General features: G+C 36.2%; 1 protein-coding gene across 1 annotated transcript in view; it reads left to right on the forward strand.

Annotated features, from left to right (window-relative positions):
- Positions 1-24,005, forward strand: part of LOC131065138 (metal tolerance protein C4) — a 127,250-nt gene that overhangs the window by 80,829 nt on the left and 22,416 nt on the right. The window contains exons 4-10 of the mRNA XM_057999567.1: positions 469-524; positions 999-1,113; positions 1,288-1,345; positions 1,459-1,577; positions 2,238-2,357; positions 3,503-3,604; positions 3,700-3,772. Coding sequence (XP_057855550.1) covers positions 469-524; positions 999-1,113; positions 1,288-1,345; positions 1,459-1,577; positions 2,238-2,357; positions 3,503-3,604; positions 3,700-3,772 — 643 coding nt within the window. The remainder of the gene's footprint in view (positions 1-468; positions 525-998; positions 1,114-1,287; positions 1,346-1,458; positions 1,578-2,237; positions 2,358-3,502; positions 3,605-3,699; positions 3,773-24,005) is intronic.

Raw genomic sequence — 24,005 nt, forward strand, 5'->3', positions numbered from 1 at the left:
TCCATTTTTCAATTACAATGAAGAACTATTATTTTTCATGTTTGTTGTGGAAGGTTTTATCCTTTTTTTATTGTTGTATATTATTTCTACACACCATTGCCATTTGGTACTCTGTTTGCCTTTATTCTTCCCATCAATCGTTATTAATTTAATCTAACTGGATTGTTGATTATAGCATGTTTTCAGTAACATAGAAAAATAAATAGGTGGAAACTTGCTATTAATTCAGGAACAGATGAAGTGAACAAGGGATGCTGTCTTTGACCTTTTGACATCAATTATTATTAGAATTAATCTTGATGTTTACAGTAGCAGTCATTATCAGTATATTTAGATAAGACTTACAAACAACAATAAATTCAGTATGAATGAAATGATAAATGTGAAATAATTGCCTTGGTTCATATTTATTCAATCTTTGTTCTTGTTACTATGTACAAATCTGGAATTGTTTTGGTTGTATTGCAGGCTCTTCTTTATTATGGTCTTAATAGCTCAAGACGTGCTCCTGATGCTCTTCACCCGTGAGTATATTCTATACATTCGAGTTACTTCTGTTAAGGGGTGGCACCAAAAAATCTAGCAAGTAAACAAAGAAGCCTCTTATCTCTTGCTCGTCAAAGCACAATGAAAGTTTCTTAGAAGCCTTATATGAGGGTTGAAAGAGAACAAGATTGCTCATTGCACACACACTGTGACACACAAACACATTCAGAATATGTGAAAATCAATCATTTATGACAATTGTAGGTAGACTTTCTTATTTTTCAGTCACGTTTTCATTTATCACTCAAGCTAGCTATTGCTGAGTGTCGCACATGAAAGTGCTTATGTTTGTTGGCCATATATAAAAAGTTAAACATACACAACTTTGAAGTGCAAGGGTTAGTGTTGGTGTCATCCCTGAATTCATTTCACAGACGTGGCTGGTTTGTTGCTTGGGAAAGTGTTGCATCCAAACAATTATTTCAGCACAGGTTTCTATATTGTCTGTGCAGTTATGGCTATTCAAAGGAACGGTTTGTCTGGTCATTGATTTCTGCTGTTGGTATTTTCTGCCTCGGTTCTGGAGCCACCATTGTTCATGGAATTCAAAACTTATGGGTCACACAGGTTTGTTCATCTTTTTATTTATCCCATAGAAATGAATTTGAATGCCATATTTATTGCATGTAAGTCCTTGATCAGTGGCTTTTAGCTGTTTAGATTTGAAATTTTGTCAGATTTGCTAATCATGTCATGTGGTTGCTGTTCATTAATTGAAGATTTGATGGTTTTTGAAATCAGCCTCCCACAAACATTTTCTTGGCAGCTTTAGTTATTGGCGGATCATTTGTCATGGAAGGTGTTAATTTCATTTGCTGGTTTTTCATTGTTATCAATTTGATGAATTGTAATTCAGATATGTGTTTTTTGCAAAAAAGAACAATCCTTTTAAAGTTGATTATTTGTTTTCAGGTGCTTCTCTTGTTGTAGCATTAGGTGCTGTTCGGAAGGGTGCTGCAGCGGAAGGAATGACTGTGCGTGATTATGTATGGCGTGGTCATGATCCTACTTCTGTGGCAGTAATGATGGAGGTATTAGATTAGTCAGAAAAGGAAGCCACAGGGAGAAAATATATAAATGTAGTTTGTCTTCAATATTATATATGAGTTTTCCTAATGAAACATGACCTATGCGGAAAATTCTGAAGGCTATTTTTTCCAATTGATTATTCTTCCAAAAAAACCTGTCATTTAAAATCAGGAAATTCAATTTGCTTCAGAAAATATGAACTATTTTTTGTTGTTGTAAAACATCAGAAAAATAGAAGGTTTTGAATAATATTTATACTTGAATATTTCAGGATATTAAATCTGCAAATGTTCTTCAACTCTTTAAAGAATTCCCATAATATTACAAAAGATGTAGTCACAAAATATTTTATTAGTCTTCAGGTTTACATCCATTTATATCTCACATGCTTGCAGAAATCAAAATGGCTATTGACATCTTGTCTCATACACAGTCAAGGATAAAGATAGCCACATCACAACACAGGGAACATATTGTTTTGGTTTTGGGCGCATGATGATACTGATTTTTTTATGCAAATGTCTGATAAGAAATAAAACTAATGGTTCCTTGCTTTGTCCTAAATGTTTCTGACTACGAGATTTTTTTGATAAGTCAGCCAATAATTATAATAGGTTCACAATATACGAGTTAACATTTGAATTTGTATACTGTGTTCTCAGGATGGTGCTGCAGTTACTGGCTTAATCATCGCTGCTTTATCCTTGGTTGCAGTTAATCTAACTGGAAATCCAATTTATGATCCAGTTGGATCTATTTTAGTGGGGCAGTTACTTGGAATGGTTTGTTTGCTCTACTTTCACTTTTGTCTTGTTGCTTGTTTTATTAGAGCTTTATGGGAAGATGCCTTTTTCAATCTGGTAGCACCCTTGTTTTTAGATGTTATATTGACTTAAATGCCCTGGTTTTGGCTTTACGTCATATTTGCTTTGTCCATGTTGGCAAGGTCCCCTTTGATTGCAATTGCAAATACGTATCCATGATCGCAAAATTGAAAATACACATACTAATAAATATCCCCTATTCAAGCCATGACAAAGCCAAAAATGTAGATTCTAAGTATGTTATACATTGGTTCGAAGAATGAGAATTGTGTCATGCCCTTTTTAAACATAAAATGAATTAATCTGTTATTTAGGAATGTGTTTTATTGTAGTTTTTGTTTCACTGAAAGAAGAGACGCGGTTGGGATTTTGAAAGCAAGTAATACCACAAATAGTTGCAAATTCATGCTACGTTATTTTATGGATAGAATTATGACAAGTTTTAAGCTGAGGTTCTATGTAGTGAAGTAAAGGCATGTTTTTTAATCTTGGCTGTATCATGGAAGCCAAAGTCACCCTTTGAGCATTTGAGTTGCAATAATGTCACAAATAGGTGCATCATCATGTAAAGCTTGCTCATTCAAATAATGAGAGGTTATGGGTTAGTTTAATGTATTCACTACTTTCTTGATCAATATGATGGATTATCTTCGTGAAGGCAACTATATGCATAAATATTAACAATTTGTGTTCTGTGGTTTAAATCTCAAGTCTATTCAATTAATCCCTACGTGACAAATTGAAGACTTAGGCTTGGCAATATAGTGGGTTTGCACGAGATGACCTCTCAAACCAAGAGAATCTAGCCAGCTACTGTTATAGAAATAGGTGAAAAGACATTTTGCATTGCTTTAAAAAGTTATTCCACATGTTACAAGTGGGTAGATCTTAGTTTTGACCTTGGATCTGTTACTCATTAAGCTGTCATCTATTAATTAAGAAATTTATGAAATGACCTAAAATTTTGTACCTGTGAAATTTAATGCCTCTCTCTCTCATTACTGACATTTTTCTAATTGCAAGCTTGTCTGGTAGTAATGTATCACTGTGGTACTTAAATTCCTACTTGTGGATTTTCTAATCTTCAACAGTGATGTTTATAGGTTGCAATATTCCTGATTCAGCGAAATCGGCATGCATTGCTTGGTAGGGCAATTGATCCACAGGACATGGAGCGTGTCCTCAGTTTTCTAGCCTCTGACCCGGTATGGGCTATGTTTGTAGCCTGTTTTGATATTTAATGTGCTTAATGTATGCTGTACAATTTTATTCCTTAAGAGCTGAGTTCAGACTCTTGCAGGTAGTTGATGCTATTTATGATTGCAAAAGTGAAGTAATAGGTCCTGGTTCCTTTAGATTCAAGGCTGAGATAGGTAAGAACTCTTGACTAGCATTTTTTTCCGATTGCTTGCTTTGAGAGTAGTAAATAATTTTTTTGCACTAATAAACACTCTGTTACAAAAGAGTGATCAGTTGAATGAAGATTTTCCTTTATTAGGAGATTTTCCCCAAATAGAGAGCATATTCCATGCAATGTGCAGTTTTGATTGCTTTGTTTATCACCAAATAAGAAATGGCGTATTTGATATTGTTATTGCATCTGGTTTGTATAGTGGAGGAACTCTAGATGTAAGTAAGCAATGAAATAGAAAATAGATAATATCTATGTTGAAATTGCTATGGATCATCTTCCTTGTAATTGCATGCATATTTAAACTAGAGGCTTTTTCCCATATATATTTAGTGTCGAGTGTAATACTCCTCAAGCTCTGCAGGGGATATGATGAAAACTAAAAGTATTCCTCTCAAAGCCTCCAGGTATTTTGTTAGAATTGGGCTCTCTTAAGTCTTGTCTTCCAGTCATCTCCATCATATTCTTGCCATTAAATGAATGAAAGATTTTAATGACGTCCACAAGACTAAATAGTCTATGTTGCTGAGATTATCATCATTAGTTTATCTTCAAATTCTTTTTGATGTTGGATCTTCTATTGCTAATTTTGTGTCATGTCCCCTCCTTGATCGTTATATATATCCTAAATGGATTATTATTAATTAATATAATAAATTTCGACGAACGATTATTTGGAATTTATTTATTATTATTTAATTAATTTATTATTAATAATATTTTTGAAATATTCAAATAAAATAAATTAATATATATTATAAACAATTTATATATTATAAATTATAATATATAAATTATGATCCAATAAATAAAGGAAGAACAACATTGGTAATGCACATAAATACCAACATCCTGGAGAACGATGCTAAGGCAAATACAAAGGCAGCCAGCGGTTATACAGCACACACAATAATTATGCAAGCGACTCAACTACAACATAAGGCAATCGGTTAGTCTTTCAATAATAATACGATTGGGTAAGTGCAAGGTGGTGTTCATCATGATACGATTATTAAAGGATGATTGATTTCCAATGAGGAGGAGCAGCCATTGGTAGTAATAAACGAAGACAAGTGATTATTATTAAACAAACTAAGCCAGCGATCAAGGGAACTGTAATGTCCCCAATTTTAGCCTTTAGGCTAAAAGGAGTAATAAGTTGAAATTAATTAAATTAATTTTTTATAAAGTCATTAAAATAAATTAATTATTAAAAAGTGACTTCATATTTAATTTATTTAATTAAAAGTGACTGAAGTATAAAAATAAAATAATAATTAGTCACTTAATTAAAATGAATAAAGTGTACGTACCCTCTTCTAGAAGGTATCTCATGATGGGTTGTGAAAAAGATAAATAGAAAAGGGTGATTGAAGGCAGGCAGACTTGGATTTGGGATTGATGAATTGATTGGTTTTGTAGAACCTAGAGGGTGTCTGCAGACTTAGAATCTTTGGAAACAAAAACTCTCATAGATTGCATAACTGAGGGAGTGAAAGACTTTCTGAGGGGTTGCTTGTGAGTGAGGAGCACCCAACTCTTCACATTGGGTTTATTGAAGATTCAGATCAGTTTGTTAGTGGTTGTGCTTCAGACTATAGATTTGGAGACCATGTAATGTTCCCCAATAATTAAATTGCGGAAAGTAAATATGAAACAATATTAATTATTTTATATGAATATCCTAGCTTTAGATTAATATAAATAATTAATATTTTTAACGCATTGATGAATAAAGTTAACACCGTAATTATCTTTAACTATTACGGGAAATAAAGCCAACTTGTTTGGTGATTAAAAGCCTAGTGTGAGTTTGAAACGATCATGCCTGGAGAAGACGATTTGAAACCTGTGTGTGTGTTGTTACACACCTCGAAGCAAATAAACCTTTCGTTAGCCATTGGCTGGCCTATTGGTCTCATGGTTTGGAGAAGAAACATGATTGAAGGTGCAGAGTGTAGTCCGTCGGGAGAGTTAGGGGTATAAGTAGCGGGTATGCGTGTTCATACAAAAGCTATCACGAGGGAGTAGAGACTGGAAATGGCGCTAAGACACATAACCTTTCCGCGCATGTGAATCCCGCATAGCGACAGTGAACACCGCCTCCGTGTCTCGGAAACCCGATAACGGGTTGAAGTGTGAAAACGACTATCTCTGCAGTGGGGTGTTGAGCCAACAGAGCCGCGTAGGAAATGGTGCGGAATAGAGATTGACGTGAACGCGTGGAGGATCGGGAAGCTATTGATAGCATTCTGCACACCATAGAAACTAAGAGAATTTGATCGAATGGTATTCATATTCTGGTTAATTCATTGAAAGTTAATGTAGTTCTTAGAGGCATCTATATCGAGTCTGGCGGTACGTGTAATCCTGCAACGACAATCATAGTTTAATCATCAAGTGCACCATAATAGATATTCCCCTCCTTTGCTCTTTTATGGAATATTTAATGTCTGAGAATAATGATTATCCACGTCTGCTATGTTATCAAAAATGATTTAAGATACTATGCGTTTAATAGACAAGGGAGATTCCAAATTTAAGCTGTATTGAAACGTTCATTATCATTTGTTGTGCTATGTAAACAAGTATCTGTTTTATATTGAACAAGTCCTTGCTAGGGAATTTTACAGACCGCCTTGTTTCAAGGTATTCTACATCAGCAATATTCATTCTAGAACCTTGGCAATACCTATTGACTTCATTTGGAGATTTTGGAGATAACTTGGAGGCAGATCAAAGGAAGAATAGCTTGCTGTTGTCAGAGGTTGCAGACCTCTTGGAACCCATGTTTTCACTTATATCTTCCTATCTATGCTTCGATTTCAGTCTTAATTCATTGCAGATTCAAGGGTAAGCATAGGCGATACTTTTAGAGGCTTTATTTGGAGGTAAGAGTGCAGCAATTAATTGTTTGGAGAGGCCGAGTTAGCCCTGGTCCGCCATCTACATAACCCTCGATTTCATGCTTTAGTCACTCTTCCTTGCTCAAAAATCATCAAAGGTGGAAGGCGCTGTCTAGGAGGAAGAATCCGCTAGGAGTGAGGGCAATTTAGGAGCCATATTAATGAGTTGCAGTAATAACTCTGAAGACAACTTCATCACCAACAGATCGGCACCTGTTATGAGCCATTTTTGCATTGATTTTGATCAAGACCTTCTTTGGAGTTTAGCGCTACCCTCTAGTGAGAAGATCGGGCCTATTTGAGGAGGAGTTTGGAGTATTATCAGCAGCATATTACAGTGTCTTTCAGACTATAGCAGGGATTCGGAATTACAGCAGTTTGACAGTCACATAGGAGGGCCTATTTGGCACTTGGGGAAGCTTGTAGACCAACATATTGCCTCCTACTCCACTGCAGATTTACCAGGTTCATTTCATTGTAATTTCAGTTTGTACTCAGACTTTAATGGCTGCCTTTGTCCTCAGAAATTAGTGTCAAGTGTATGGTCATTGGGTGAAAATTACTTCATAGACTTGTATGATCATTTGCAATTGAATTTAAGGAGGAATAAGAATGTTCTTGAATACATGTTTATCTGAGGTTTCATGTTAAATGTTTGACAAATTGATACTTGGCTGTAAGTGCATATGTACTCATTGTAAACTCATGTATATGTGGGGCTAAAGGTTTAGAATGTCTTAGGTGATGAATGGTGCATGATAGTGTTGACTTTTCTAGCTTAGGAAGTCATTTATAGTCATATATCAGACTAATTTATGAGACCAGCAAGTTGGAGAATTGTCCGTCAAGTGTTCGACAATATTCCTTTTGTCTCATGTAGCAATTTTTAGATCTATAAGACCAGGGCATATTACAGTGGTATCAGAGCTTGTATCCTGCCATCCTGTGATTGATGAGCGTGAGGGAGATAAGGTATTATAATAGGGAACAGCGAAGGCAACAATTTCATATTCCACAGGTTCTTGAAGCGGACACCTTATCTGAAGCATTGAGAGAGAAAGATAAAGAAAAGATGGCCGAAGAAGACAAAGATGCAAGAATGGAGCGCAAGTTTGACACATTAATTGACATGATGTCACAAATGCTTGGTATTATGAATCAGCAAGCCGAAGAAAATAGAACAAATAACTCAGGTGAAGATAGTAGAAGTGGCAACCGCAATGAAGTGGATGCGAGAGATAGAACTAGAGACAGATCAAGAGACAGGTCTACTACATGACATGATGTCTACACTAGAGGATCAGCCTCTAGACCTCTTTTCCCTACCTTCACTCCACGTGAAGAACAACCTTCGGTTGTTGCTATTCCTTATGCAGATGAGGCGCGACAGGCATATCTTGAGTACACTACTTTACCTCCTGACTTGAGAGAGATGTGGTCCTTCGACCAGTTTATGAATTAGAGGGGTAGAAGGAATGGTGGAAGAAATGTCTACCACACACCAGCACGGAATGACTATCAGTATTCTTTAGGGAAAATCACCATGCCTTACTATGATGGGAGCAACAAATGCACAACTAGGTCGTGGGTACAAAAGCTTGACAACTATTTGTCATTGTGACCTATGCCCGAAGAGAATGCTATCAGATTTGCCACCTTACATTTGGAGGGTGCTGCCCATGAGTGGTGGTATCATGGATTAACCACACTTGGACATATACACATCACTACCTATGCAGAGTTCACAGATAGATTGATAGAGAGGTTTGATTGTAAGAATCCAGACATGTACTTCAGAGATCTAGCACAGTTGAAGCAGGTGGGTAACTTGGAGACATACATTGGTGAGTTTCAGAGACTGTCAGTTATGGTGCCCAACATTAGTGAAAGGAGGTTGGTTGTCTTGTTCATGGAAGGACTTATGGAGCCACTTAGAGGCTGGTTGAAAGCCTTTGATCTGCCTACACTTCAGGAAGCCATGAAGAAAGCATGGAGCATGGAGTTTGCAACACCTAGAAACAAAATATTTATAAGGAAACTCCTACTACTAGTCAAGAGAGCCCTCAACAAATTGCTGATAAGAAAAAGAAATCAGCAGCAATGGTAGATGAGGAGTCACAGGAAGAATTGAGGAAGAGGAAACTTTGTTTCTGGTGCAAGGAGCCTTATAGTAGAGAGCATGATTGCCCCTTGAGACCTAAGGGGAAGGCAAATCGTACTATGTGGGTACACTATGATGAACCTAATTCTGAAAATTCAGACCAGCCAGGAGATAGTCAGGATGAAAATGTTGCAATGGAGCTTGAGCCAGATGGAAATCTATCTCCTCTAGCTGTATTTGCTGATGAACAAGGAGAGATTACCTTCCGATCCAGAGGATCAGTTAAGGGGCAGCGGTGTGTAGCCTTGCTTGACACTGGAGCCACATGGAATTTCGTTGATGAAGGATTTGTAGCTCGATGTAGGTTGCAGGTAGAGGACTTCAAGGGATTCAGAGTTAGAGTTGTAGATGGATACACTCTCATGTGCACCAAAAGGATATGTGGTCTTGCTTTGTTGTTGAATGATTATGAACTACATGCAGATTTCTATGTGGTCAACATGGGAGCAGCTGATGTGGTCTTGGGAATGAAATGGCTCCAAGACATTGAAGAGTTTACCCTCAATGTACCTAAGTTGGAGATGAAGTTCAAATCAAACAATAGGGATTATGTGTTGAGGGGAATTGCTGATGGCAACCTACACTCTATTTCTCTATTTAAGGAAGACAACAAGAAGGATGAACAACTAGAAGGGCATGAGTTGATGGATAATCCATTGTTTGAAGTTGATGTTAGATGGATAATGGAAAATCCACTTTATGATTTGGAGATGGATCATTGTCCTGACAGTGATGGTTGGATTTCTTCTAGTAATTCAGAGTTCCACGTAGGTTTCATGGCAGGAAATTCACAGGTGTATATAGTGAGGAGTCTACATAGTTACACATTTGATCCTCACGTTGATGACTTGCTTCAGAGGTGCATTTTGGGAGTACAAGAGAAGAATGATTTATTTGACGACTTCTCTCCAGCAAAGTTTAGGGGCAAGAAGGATCAACTACTTGATTTGTTTCCTCATGAGATTTATTCTCTTGTAGCATATGATTTGATTGAGTGGATTCAGCTGATGGCACAGGAGATGTATGATGATCACAGGGACATTACACAGTTTTTTATTTGGGATCCCGGTGGTGATATTTTTCAGAGTGTTTGGATTGAGCAGTGGAGATTGCTTGGGGTCAAGCAATTTCAAGAGGGGCGGATTGTAATGTCCCCAATTTTAGCCTTTAGGCTAAAAAGAGTAATAAGGAGAAATTAATTAAATTAATTTCTTTTATAAAGTCATTAAAATAAATTAATTATTAAAGTGACTTTATATTTAATTAATTTAATTAAAAGTGACTAAAGTATAAAAATAAAATAATAATTAGTCACTTAATAAAAATGAATAAAGTGTACCTACCCTCTTCTAGAAGGTATTTCATGACGGGTTGTGAAAAAGATAAATAGAAAAGGGTGATTGAAGGAAGGCAGACTTGGATTTGGGATTGATGAATTGATTGGTTTTGTAGAACCTAGAGGGTGTCTGCAGACTTAGAATCTTTGGGAACGAAAACTCCCATAGATTGCATAATTGAGGGAGTGAAAGACCTTCTGAGGGGTTGCTTGTGAGTGAGGAGCACCCAGCTCTTCACATTGGGTTTACTGAAGATTCAGATCAGTTTGTTAGTGGTTGTGCTTCAGACTACAGATTTGGAGACCACCTTGTTTCAAGGTATTCTACATCAGCAATATTCATTCTAGAACCTTGACAATACCTATTGACTTCATTTGGAGATTTTGGAGATAACTTGGAGGCAGATCAAAGGAAGAATAGCTTGCTGTTGTCAGAGGTTGCAGACCTCTTGGAACCCATGTTTTCACTTATATCTTCCTATCTATGCTTCGATTTCAGTCTTAATTAATTGCAGATTCAAGGGTAAGCATAGGTGATACTTTTAGAGGCTTTATTTGGAGGTAAGAGTGCAGCAATTAATTGTTTGGAGAGGCCGAGTTAGCCCTGGTCTGCCATCTACATAACCCTCGACTTCATGCTTTAGTCACTCTTCCTTGCTCAAAAATCGTCAAAGGTGGAAGGCGCTGTCTAGGAGGAAGAATCCGCTAGGAGTGAGGGCAATTTAGGAGCCATATTAATGAGTTGCAGTAATAACTCTGAAGACAACTTCATCACCAACAGATCGGCACCTGTTATGAGCCATTTTTGCATTGATTTTGATCAAGACCTTCTTTGGAGTTTAGCGCTACCCTCTAGTGAGAAGATCGGGCCTATTTGAGGAGGAGTTTGGAGTATTATCAGCAGCATATCACAGTGTCTTCAGACTATAGCAGGGATTCGGAATTACAGCAGTTTGACAGTCACATAGGAGGGCCTATTTGGCACTTGGGGAAGCTTGTAGACCACCATATTGCTTCCTACTCCACTGCAGATTTACCAGGTTCATTTCATTGTAATTTCAGTTTGTACTCAGACTTTAATGGCTGCCTTTGTCCTCAGAAATTAGTGTCAAGTGTATGGTCATTGGGTGAAAATTACTTAATAGACTTGTATGATCATTTGCAATTGAAATTAAGGAGGAATAAGAATGTTCTTGAATACATGTTTATCTGAGGTTCCATGTTAAATGTTTGACAAATTGACACTGGGCGGTAAGTGCATATGTACTCATTGTAAACTCATGTATATGTGGGGCTAAAGGTTTAGAATGTCTTAGGTGATGAATGATGCATGATAGTGTTGACTTTTCTAGCTTAGGAAGTCATTTATAGTCATTAATCAGACTAATTTATGAGACCAGCAAGCTGGAGGACTGTCCGTCAAGTGTGCGACAATATTCCTTGTGTCTCATATAGAAATTTTTAGATCTATAAGACCAGGAGATATTACAGGAACCAATTGATACTAAAGGATGGTATTCATGAGAACAGTGCGCTTAAGAAACAAAGCACGTAACTATTAATTAAAACCCTTTTATTAACAAAACAAAGCACATAACAAAGTACTATGGGATTTTAGTCAAGTGAGATGCAACGATTAATAATCAAAAGACATGTAATGAAGTGTTCATCCAAAAGGATACGACTCTTAGAGACTTAAAGATATAAATCAAGATTGAATAGAGTAAGGGAGGGGGAGGGGAGAAAAGATATAATAGAAGATATAGGAAGACAGACCATTTAAGAGGATACGATGGAAAATAATAAGGGAAGATATATATTATCTGGCAACACTGATCAGATCAGATCAGAACTGTTTTTAAGTTACATGGAGTAACACCCTTGTTCTTGGTGGTATGCGTGGGATATGCTTAATATATACAACCTGGTAATTTTTTTATACGGGATTTAATAGTAATGTTTAATAGGAATGTTAATATAGACTATAAGGCAGTCATACTTGATCACATATTCAGTGGCAGACCAGATCTGACGCATGTCAGATCTGTCTGCTATTGCAGCTACTAGCTAGACTAATGATTAGAGATTTAGAAATTGGCAGTGCTAATAATTTATATTGTAGAGAATATAATTTGATTTTACTTATTAATTTATGTATATATATATAAGAGTTGATCAGGCCAATAACGACATTAAATGGTATAATCAGAAAGAACTTAATAATAATATAATTATAGAAAATGATATAATTAATATAATACTACCTGAAAATAAGTACAAATATATATTATAATACTACCTGAAAATAAATACAAATATATATAAATATATAGAAATAGTAATTTGAATGAACATTTTACTGATTGAACTATGGAATGACACTGATTTGATTCATGTTGAGATGGATTTGTCTCCTACTTGAGTTAGTCATAAGTTCAAAGAAATAGATTAATTATGGTTAATAGGCCTAAACTTAGTAGGGGACATTACATTTTGACTAGGAGGCTGGCTGTTTGGTTAATCCTATCTTCTTCAAATTACTGGTGCATGTTGTCAACCTTAAACCATCTTCATATTGAGTACAGATATTGTTATAAGCCATGCACTCCATAATGAAGTGCCATTTTGTTTCCACCGCCACCTTATTGCAAAATATGCAAGCTCTTTCTTCCCATGTTTCCTTGGGTATCTTCCACCTACCGGTCTCACACCTGAGATGATGCAATCCTGTTCTCAATTGAGCAACTAGCAGCCTCGCTTTCCCTTTGATAGCTGCCCCTAAATATGAATTTCACCATGGTCCTTAGTTGGGTCTAACTCTTTGATGTAGTTGCTTTTTTCTGCCCAATCTGCTTTGTCCACATGGCAGTTCGAAATTTTTCGATCACAACTTTTTATTTCACCATTGGTGCTAGGACACTCATGCAAATTGATGCCCCACTTGTTCATCCAAGTTTTCTTCTTCTCATCTAGCGTATCCTCCACCACCATTTTAGGCCAGTGATGTTTATCCATATTTTCAGCCCCCTTTAAATAACATATCAAGTGGGTTGACTGAATAGAAATATCAAATAAGAAATAAGTACTTTCGAGAAATGTATCTTTTAGTGGCTCATTGTTTTTTCTTGTAAAATTAATCTTGATAGAAAATCAGCAACTACATTATCCTTTCCTGATTTATCGATTATGGTTATATCAAATTCTTGCAATAGTAATAACCATCTAATAGTGCATCCTCCCACTGCAGCCTTATTCATGAGATACCGAATAGCTGCACGATTAGCATGGACAAATTTTTTGTAACTAGTAATGTAGTGTCAAAATTTATTAATTGCATAACTACTAAAAATCCCTTCTTAGCTGTAGTGTAATTTCTTTCAGCAGGACTGAGGTTTTTGCTGATATAATAGATTGCATGCATTGCTCCAAATTCTCCTTTTCGACCAAGGATGGCTCGAATAGTCAGATTGGATGCATCAGTATGAATGTTAAAAGGCTCTCCCCATACTGGTCCTCTTATCACAGGGGATGTTGTTAAGGATTGCTTGATGGCTTCAAAAGATATGATAATTTTTAGTCCAATTGAACTGTATATTCTTTTAGAGTAATGTGAATAGAGGCTCTGCAATTTTGCTAAAACCCTCTATAAACCTCCTGTAATATCTTGTGTGGCCTAAGAAACTTCTAACCTTAGTTTGGTTTTGAGGTGTTGGAATTTGTTAAATAACCTTAACCTTCTTTGGATCCACTTTGATTCCTTCTTTTGAAATGTGATGTTATAAGACAATACCCTCGGTCATCATTAGTAAATACTTAATCATGATTCAAGGACAACCTATGATCGTTGCATCTCTGTAAAACTTGGTTCAAACTTCTTAATGCATTATCATAAGACTTTCCACGTATCTAGATGGATTACTCTCAGATCTTTATAGTCCCAAGCAAATGCTTCACAGAATGATTCTCTAGGACTAGTTTTAACTCATCTTCTTGTTTTGGTAAAAGAGAACTGTTTATGAGGAGTTGTTTATCAATTTTTACCACAATTTGATCTATTCCATCCTTACATTAGAAGGATCTCCCAATAAGGTATTTAAAGAACATGGATGTGTTTGTGCTCAAAACTTTCAATATTTATTGTTTTGATCAAGGAACAATTGTTTGACACAATTGTTGATTCTAGATCTGTTGAGCAAAGATTTTCCCTATTTAGACATTCTTGTTATTCTTCTACATGCTCTATTAAAGTCACCATCGCTAACTTTGACATCTCATCTTCTTCAAAACCCAAAATAGCATCCACCCAAAACTGATTCCCTGAATGTAAGGAAGGTTTTGTGGGAGGATATGATGACAACTCTTTTTTCTTGATACCATTTGAAATGGTCATGTTTTCTAATCTGCAATCAATAAGTGCAGCAGCTGTTGCTAACCATGGTCTTCCTAAGATTATTGGATAACTTGTTTTACTCTTCCTGTCCTTAAGAACAAGAAAGTCTATAGGATAATTCCATGTGTCAATAGTGACCATTATGTCCTCTAAGACTCCTTCAGGTTTAGCAATTGACTGGTCAACAAGTTGTAATGCTGTTGTTGCAGGTTGAGCTTCAGCCATACCCAATTTTTCAGTTGTTTTAGCTGTTATGACATTAATTGCAGCTCCTAAATCAATCAAAAGATTTGATATCTCTACCCCTTGGATGCTCAAAGTAATAGTTGGACTTCCAGGATCACAATATTTCTGGGGAATCAACTTCCCTAATAAGACATTAGAGAGCTTTACCCGAATTTGCATGGTAGAGGGCATCTTTGTCTTTCTTCCTGGAGTTTTTATGCAAAGGGATAGCCTAATTGATTTCAGGGATATCCTTGATTACTTGCAGAAGTGGGATTTCAATGTTTATTGTCTTCAGCTCACGAAGGAGTTGAGAGTCCTCAAGAATGTCATGTTTCACTCCAAATCTTTCCAGAGCTGGTGGTCTCTGACCTAAGCGTTCAAGAAATGGTGCTTCTTTGGGAGAAGGGATAGTTTTGTCCTCCTTTGATTCAATATTTCGAGGATCAGAGGTTTCCTCCTCTGATTCTTTAGGAACAGTTTTAGTTAGCACCATGCATGTTCTTAGGTGAATGGCATGAACATTGACATTTATCATGACAGAATTCGGATCTCCACTATATGCCTGTTGTTGAGGCCTATTGTTCTTAGGGTTTGGAACAGGTTGGGCTGGAATTTGTGGCTGATTTTCCTGTTCATTAACGACAGGTTGTGTTGGACAAGTCAAGAGAGGTTGAGATTGATTCCATGGATGTTTTGGTCCTTGGTTTTGCCATGGTTGGTATTGGTTTTGATTGGGTTGCCATTGAGGCTAGTTAGGTTGCCACTGTGGTTGATTCCATTGTGGCATGGTCCACCCAGGGGGACCCCATGATGAACCCCAAGGTGCCTACATTTGAGTGGGTGGCATTGGCATCTGTGGAGGAATCCATTGATTCGTCCAAGGATTTGGTCCTTAGTTGGTATTATTTCTAGGAACATACTATTCCTGGTAAGAGTTATAGCTAGAATTTTGTTGTGTCTGACCAATGGAATTTACTTTGTCTACAATAGGGGCCTTCTTTAAATGGTTCTTTATCTCAGGAAGAAGATTACATGCACTGGTGTCATGTTTCTTAGGGCAAATTTCACAAAGGTCCACTTGATTTAAATGGCATTCCTTTAATGGATGCTTTTCCCTACATTTGGGGCAGTAAATGGCCAAGGGTTTTGTAGTCTTTCTATCAGTTTGTGATAAGATGAAGGAGAATGTTAGTTTTTTAATTGGCAATCTCTTCCGTCACCTTAGAAACATCGGTTGAGGTGTTTTTCCCTTTTCTTAAGTTCCTAATGTTGGCTCTGGTTTGAGAGTAATTCCTACAGAATTTTACAATATCCCTCAAAAGATAAATTTAGGGTTCCCTGGAATCATCTTCAATACCCCTCAGGTTGATAGTCTTACTAATATCTTGATCTAGTCCATTTCCACATCTTTTATGAACAAAAAGATAACGGTCCACATAACCTTCTAGGCTCTCATCCTCCAAATGCTTCATCTTGAAGAGTTCTTCCTATCCCTAACCCTACAATAGTCCCGATATATGTCCAGAAAAACAGTCTTTATCTCATTCCAAGTAGATATGGAATTATCATTTAAACCCACGAACCAGCGTAGAGCTGATTCCTTCAAGGTGGATGTGAATAGTTTTAGCTTTTGATTATTAGTAGTGTAGTCATAGGTTTGACAAACACTTTAAATTCAAATAGGAAATGATCAAGGTCTTCAGACATTTTCCCATGGAAGGTAGGTAAAAAATAGGAGAGATATTCTTCATTGGTGGTTCATTTCCCTCTCTATTCAAAGCAATTGGCTATGAAAACGTTCTATTGGAAGGATCTACTTATTCCTCTGGTTGGTCTCTAACATTTTTTGATTATTCAGAAGATGATGGATCAAAATTCCCAGACAGGGACTCCGCAAATGTGTCTTCAAGTACTCTTCTGACAAATTTTCCAAATTGGTCTCTTTCTCTATTCATAAACTTCCTAAAATGAGTTCTTACCGACACTTTGATGAACTATGTAAAATCTGAAACTGAAACTGAAATACAAAATTGAGACAAGTGCAACCACACAATAAAGGAAACACACAAGAAAATATGTGGAAAACCCAGATTGGGAAAAACTACCGTGAGAAATGCTGCTAGGATCTACTGTCCTAATCCAGCCTCACAAATGTATAACGTGTACACAATATTTAGGGCACCAACCCTAAGGAATCACCAAATTCCTTCTGAGAGTGCCGACTCCTCACAAAAAGTTCATCTTAACAAACTGAGCACCAACTCAGTATCCTTGAACATCAAACAAAACAAAGTTATATATCAACCACCTTATCTGTATTTTCTGATCTGAATAATTACAATTACAGTACTGAATGTAGATACACAGGTTTTCATAAACTGAATATTAGTTTCAGGGAATACTCTTGAACGCCTTTGCACTTGATAATATTAGTATTCTGGAAAACAAAATGTGTATGAGCTGAAAACCGTTTCTACCTTCAACAATCCTGTCTACACAAACTTGAATCCAAAACCATCAATAAAAATGTCAATAAGTCACTGCTGTTATTCACACTTCTCAACAATCTGTATCTGCAAGCATGTATTATTCAGAATAATTCTTAAACAATTCAGATATGTCTTTTGAAACTATCTCACATATGAGTTATGACTGCAAGATACTTATAAAAAATTCATGAATGATATTACCCTTATTTATACTGCTGTCATCTATAGAGAAGTTCTATCACAGCCATTGTATTTGAATCTCTTCAACAAACATTGTCACCCGTTCCTTCTATTCGATGCTTCAAAGGCTTGCAATCACAAAAACATCATCTCACCCATGTTACTACAACTCTTCTTAAAACAATGCCCAGTTGGTTGATAGTTATAAATTAGTTTTGAAGGCAGTTTGCAACTGTCTAAACAGTTATGGCAACTCATCGAACCAATTACTTTTATATGCTTTTCTTAAAACAAATGAAATATATTCTTCTTCCATCAAACTTTAAATTAGTTCTAAAGTAGTTTTCAACGGTTGGTTGGTTGACAGTTACAACCAATTCTTTATTTACTGGAGTCTTCATTGTTGAATACCTTCGTTTGAAGCAACAGTCATAAACTTATCAATCCCACCATAACCTAGGTTTATGAAAATGGTTCGAACATCATGAACAAAACATGGAGAATCAATCTGAAATAATCAGAATATCAGAATAAACAATATTCAGATCTGGATGTACAAAACCATGAGTTATACAAAAATTGATTGCAAACTAATGTCCTTCACACACTAGAAATCGCAGTCTGAAGCAGCCCGATGATATGTACAGAATAACAATCATTCTTATCAGCGATATGAAGAAAAGCATCATTGGATGATATACTCATGTGGTATTGACTGGTAACTGTAAAACAAATCTCAACCCCAAAACTTTCATATCAGAAATCAATGCAAACTGGGTATGAAGCTAAGTTACCGGGTTCTTTGCATAGACCCCCCGGTTCCTGGGCCGGTTCCCCCTGGGTCCTGGTCCTGGGTCGGTTCTCCCTGGGTCCGGTCAGGGTCTTGCAAATGCCCTGTGGGTTCTTCCCTGCTGAACCCAGAAGAACCTGGGAAGAATTTTGTAGGCTTTCGCAGAACCTGGGAAGAATTTGACGCAAAAATGAAAATTTTTGAATTTTTTAAATTGTTTTTTAATGCCATAAAAACATATTCAACCCCCCCATTCCTAATTTGGTGACTTCAAACACTAAAAAGCTAAAAGCAACTTCATTTTTGCACAATAGAATGAAAATCATAAGTTCATTTTTGCACAATAGAAAGAGCTACCTGCTGATCATAAGATTGGCTATGCTAGTATCGCTGCCAGTGCCAGTTCCAGTGCTAGTGCCACTCCCAGTGGCACTATTTGTGGGTCTTCTAAATCTACCACAGCATATGGAGGATGATGATGATATTTTTGATGACCCATATGCTATTTGATCAGTGATGGCTGATTGTTGCAGCTTGGCATTATTATTTTTGAGTTAAAACATTAATATGGTGGTGTATTTACTGTTGTGCTATGTTATTTGAAATGTAACTTTAATATATGACGGTGTATTTTGCTATGTTATTTGACTATTAGCATAGTGGTGTATTTTGAACTTAACTACTGCTGCATATATGTATATATATTTTATTTTTTTATGTTTTTGTACTCACGAACCCAAAACGAACCCAGAACCCCAATTTTTTTTTTTTGACAAACCCGCAAAACTGAACCCGAGCCCGAACCGGGACTGGCAACTTAGGTATGAAGCAATAGATACATTTATTTGCTCTGCTACCATTTTGACATCAATGACAAGTTTTCTAGCAATCTCCCATTTTGGCATCGATGTCAAAACCTCAAATTGCAACAAAACATATTCAATCTATGAAACAACCATAATCTGAAAGCATCGACAAAGGCATAATCTGAACATAGCATCGCAATTTGATCATCAAATTCAAAATCTAAACATTCTGAACATCCTTGCAACAACATCAAAGCATCAAAGCATCTGCAACAACATCAAAGCATCAAAGCATCTGCAACAACATCAAAAACAAACTGAAATCTTTGCAATAAATTCTGCAATCTCTCCCCCTTTGACATCAATGACAGTAAATACTCCCCCTAAGAAGATGCTGATATGTGATCAGAACTAGGTTGGAAATGCCACAACCCCAAGCTGTTGATGAATAGTTTAAAACATTTATTTAGTAAGAGGTTTAGTAAATATATCTGCCAATTGATTATTAGTAGGAACATACTCAAGTTGGACCTCATGATTTGCAACCCTCTCTCTCAAGAAATGATACTTTATAGATATATATGCTTAGTGTGTGAATGAAGAACACGGTTCTTAGAAATGTTGATTGCACCTATAATTATCACAAAAGATAGAAATAGGTTTATCATAAATCACCTTCAAATCCTTGAGAGTTTGTTTCATCCACAAAATGTAAGTACAACACGAAACCCCAACAACATACTTAGCCTCAATAGTAGACAAAGTCACAGATTCTTGTTTCTTGCTTAACCAAGAAACCAACTTATTCCCCAAAAAGAATGTGGCACCACTATCACTTTGTCTATCATCGATACAACCTGCCCAATCTGCATCTGTATAAGTTGTCAGAGTGAAATCATTAGTATGTGGATACCACAAACCTAAGTCACAAGGTTTGAATTCGAATTTGAATTCGATAGCCATGAACTTCGGATGAAATTTGACAAGGGAAAAATTCGAAAAAAAAATCGAATAAAATTTGCCTTATATAATTTTGTTTATTTTTAAATATATGTATACTTCTAATAAATTATCAAAATAGCTTAACATTGCTAAATCCGATGGCGACCTAGCAGTTGCAGATACCCGCGACCTAGTAGATACAAAGCATATACAAAGAATACCCGTGATCAGCTGAGTTGTGTGTTTAGAGGTGGATAGCAACGCTTTATAGAGAAAATCCATCGCGAGTCTTAAAAAAAACCCTAAATGCTTTTCGAAACCCTAGAAAAACGCTTTTTAAATTTTAACTTTAATAAAAAAAATGACGTCTTGGCTGTACGAATTTATGGCTGAATTTGAAAGATTTTTTAATAAAAGTTTGAAATTCGATTAAATTCGAACCTCATCCATGAAAATTGTCGTATTCTATGACTTAGCCACAAACCATAACTTACTATGCCCTTTAGATACCTAAAGATTCTTTTTACTGCATTTACATGAGAAACTTTAGGAGCAGACTGAAAACGAGCAACCATACATACAACTTGCATAATGTCAGGTCTTGATGCTATAAGATACAACAAACTACCAATCATATATTTATACTTTGTCTGATTTGTACATGGTGACTCATCATTTTTACTCAACTTACAACCAGTGATCATTGGTGTACTTACAGGTTTGCAATCCTCCATTTGAAATTTCTTAAGCATCTCTTTGGTATATTTAGTTTACGATAAGAATATACTTGTATCCAATTGAGAAACTTGCAATCCAAGGAAAAATGAGAGTTCTCCAATCTTAGACATTTCAAACTTTGTTTGTATTTGTTTAGCAAAATCTTTGTAAATATTGTCATTACCACCTAAAACAATGTCATCAACATAAACAACTACCACAAACACATGATCATCAATTGACTTGAAATATAGGTTGCTATCTACATTACCTCTGCTAAACCCTTGTTGAAAATGATGTTGATCAAGTCTGGAGTACCAAGCCCTAGGAGCTTGTTTTTAGACCATGCAAGGCTTTCTTCAACTTGCAAGCATAATCTTCCTTTCCCGGACACTGAAAACCTTCTGGCTGCTCCATATACACCTCTTACAGATATCCATTTAGAAATGCAGATTTAACATCCATTTGCTTAACTTTAAAAATTTTATGAATTGAAAATGCCAAAAACATCCAAATAGCTTCTAACCGGGCTATAGGAGAAAATGTTTCTTCAAAGTCAATTCCCTCAATTTGTGCGTACCCTTTACAAACAAGCATAGCCTTATTCTTAGCAATTTTTCCATCTTCATTATGTTTGTTCCTAAACACCCATTTAGCACCAATTACATTCTTATCAGTAGATCTAGGAACTAACTCCCATGTTTTGTTTTTCTCAATCTGACTTAACTCCTCTTTCATTGCTTTAATTCAATTCTCATCTTTACTAGCTTCATTATAGGATTTAGGCTCAATATCAGATAATAAAGAAAGATATACCTCTTCATTATGTTCTTTTGCAACTCTTCTTCGTGTTTGAACTCCATCATCTTTGTGACCAATGATTTGCTGCTCAAGATGATTCTTTTTCACAAATTTTGAGGGAGACATTTCATCATTATTTTCAAAAGTCATTTCACCACCATTTTCAGAACTTGTTTCAACATCATGTTCAGGAGTATTAATATCAGAACTTTAATACCATTTTCAGATTCCTTTTCAACAATAGAGTCTTCAGAGCTGTCTTCTTGCACAACTTCATCAACTTTTACATTAACACTTTCACTAACCCTTTTCAAGCTATTGTTATGGCACTTGTAACCCTTGCTATGAGTAGAGTAACCAAGAAATATATCCTCATCACACCTGGGATCAAAGCTGCCCAAATTATTTTCATCCTTTTTAATAAAATATCTACTATCAAAAACTTTAAAGTATTTAATAGAAGTAGGTCTGTCATACCATGGTTCTAGGGTGTTTTCTTACTGTAGGGACTCAATTGTACTCTGCTAAGAGTACAAACCTGTTGGAATCAATGAACACTAAGGGGGGAGTGAATCAGTGTTCCGGTATTTATAAATTTGTTAATCTGATTCTTTGTCAATCGGATGCACAAATAAGAAACTGAAATGCAGAAACACAAAGCGAATATGCATATAACCATAACACCAATATTTTTATGTGGAAACCCGGAAAGGGAAAAACTATGGTGGGATTTGAACCCACGATATTATTATACTATGGCCAATAGTAAAACAATATTACAGGAGTTGGAATGCACATGCATTCAGGCACACTGCCTAGAGCTCACTGCTCAATTACAAAAGGGCTACAACCCGGAGGAAGGCTCACTGCCTTACAGGCTAATAGAAAATGATTACAATGAGTAATGAACTGAATAAAAGCATCTGACCATGCCAAATAACAGTTCCGGTTAGGCACAAAGTGATTTGTTGCACTATTCTAATAAATTGCTCTGTTCTGCCTTGCTACTGATTACCAGATTAACAAAACTTAAGATGTGCACGTGAAACTGCGCTCAATCGCTCCCAAAATCATTTCACACATCATATCCACACTCAAATGCATGAACCAAGTCGATCTTATATATCCACACTAACAAAAAAAATCTCCCACTAGTTGGCTTCCCAAAATATCAAAATATGAAACGTGTAGCTTCAAGTCGGCTCAAATATTCTCAAAACAATATTCTGGATCCAAAACATATGATCACACGCTTCCCATAAGTCGGTCCAATTACCTCGAACTTACCAACTACCATTGGATTCACCTCAAACAATCCGGTCCACATGATACACCTTCAATAATGGAGATAACCTTGTTTTACTACTCTACCAGATACCGGACCTTGCTAAAGAATCAACACCGGAGGATAGTAATGCATGATAATCTGCTTCTCATACTCATTCAACTTAACTCAGATGACTAGAACCAAAAACACATCACCGGAAATGAGAACTGCTCACCAAGACTGTACACTGAGTATCACCGAACAAAACATACTCAAGATTTCCTCAGGACATCCGGATAACCAAAACTCCATACCAAATAAGATCAATAGGTTGAGTTGCCATCAATGACCACTCCTAAGAAATATCATGCACCAAACATCACCAATCTTCATCGGAGCATCATCGGAATAGTGTCTTATGCCAACAATACCATTGTGTGAACTGCTTCCACCCAAAACCTATTAGAGATTTTGGCTTCATTAAGATAGGTTATTGCCATCTCTTTGAGCGTTTGATTCCTTCTTTCAACTACTCCATTTTGCTCCAGTGTTCTTGCTGCAGAAAAATGCCTTTTTATACCATGCTTTTCACAATATGCATCAAATTCGTTAGAAGCAAATTCACCACCTTTATTTGATCTTAAGACATTTAAGCTGAAAACCACTTTCTTTTTCAACCATGGCTCTAAAAATTTTAAATCTCTCAAATGCCTCAGATTTTTCCTTTAAAAAGGTTACCCATGTCATTCTGGAGAAATCATCTACAAATGGCATAAAAAATCTTTCATTTTTTAAACCCTTAGTTCTAGTGGGACCACAGAGATCAGTGTGAACTAACTAAGGGTTGTGAACTTGAGTGTTCTTTGGACCTAAAACTTACTTTGCTCTTAGTTAAGATGGGTAACAGTTGATTGAATTTAGGAATAGATTTAAGTTTCTCTTAGTAGTTTGCAGGCCCTATCTTGCCTTAGGAGGGATCTGAAACTACTTGGATCAAAGATTTCTGCTTCTTATTTTCATCAAATTGGCCCTAGGAGGGGGCATACAACAGTGTTTACAATAGGAAAATTAGAAATGCAACTTGAATACAAATTTCAATTATGAATGGTAACCTATGACTGAATAACTGGCCAGATTATATATTGGCCTTATTTTGAAAGCAGAACTGAAGGATTAAAGGGC

This window comes from Cryptomeria japonica, chromosome 5 (assembly GCF_030272615.1).
Source record: "Cryptomeria japonica chromosome 5, Sugi_1.0, whole genome shotgun sequence".
Classification (NCBI taxonomy): Eukaryota; Viridiplantae; Streptophyta; class Pinopsida; order Cupressales; family Cupressaceae; genus Cryptomeria; species Cryptomeria japonica.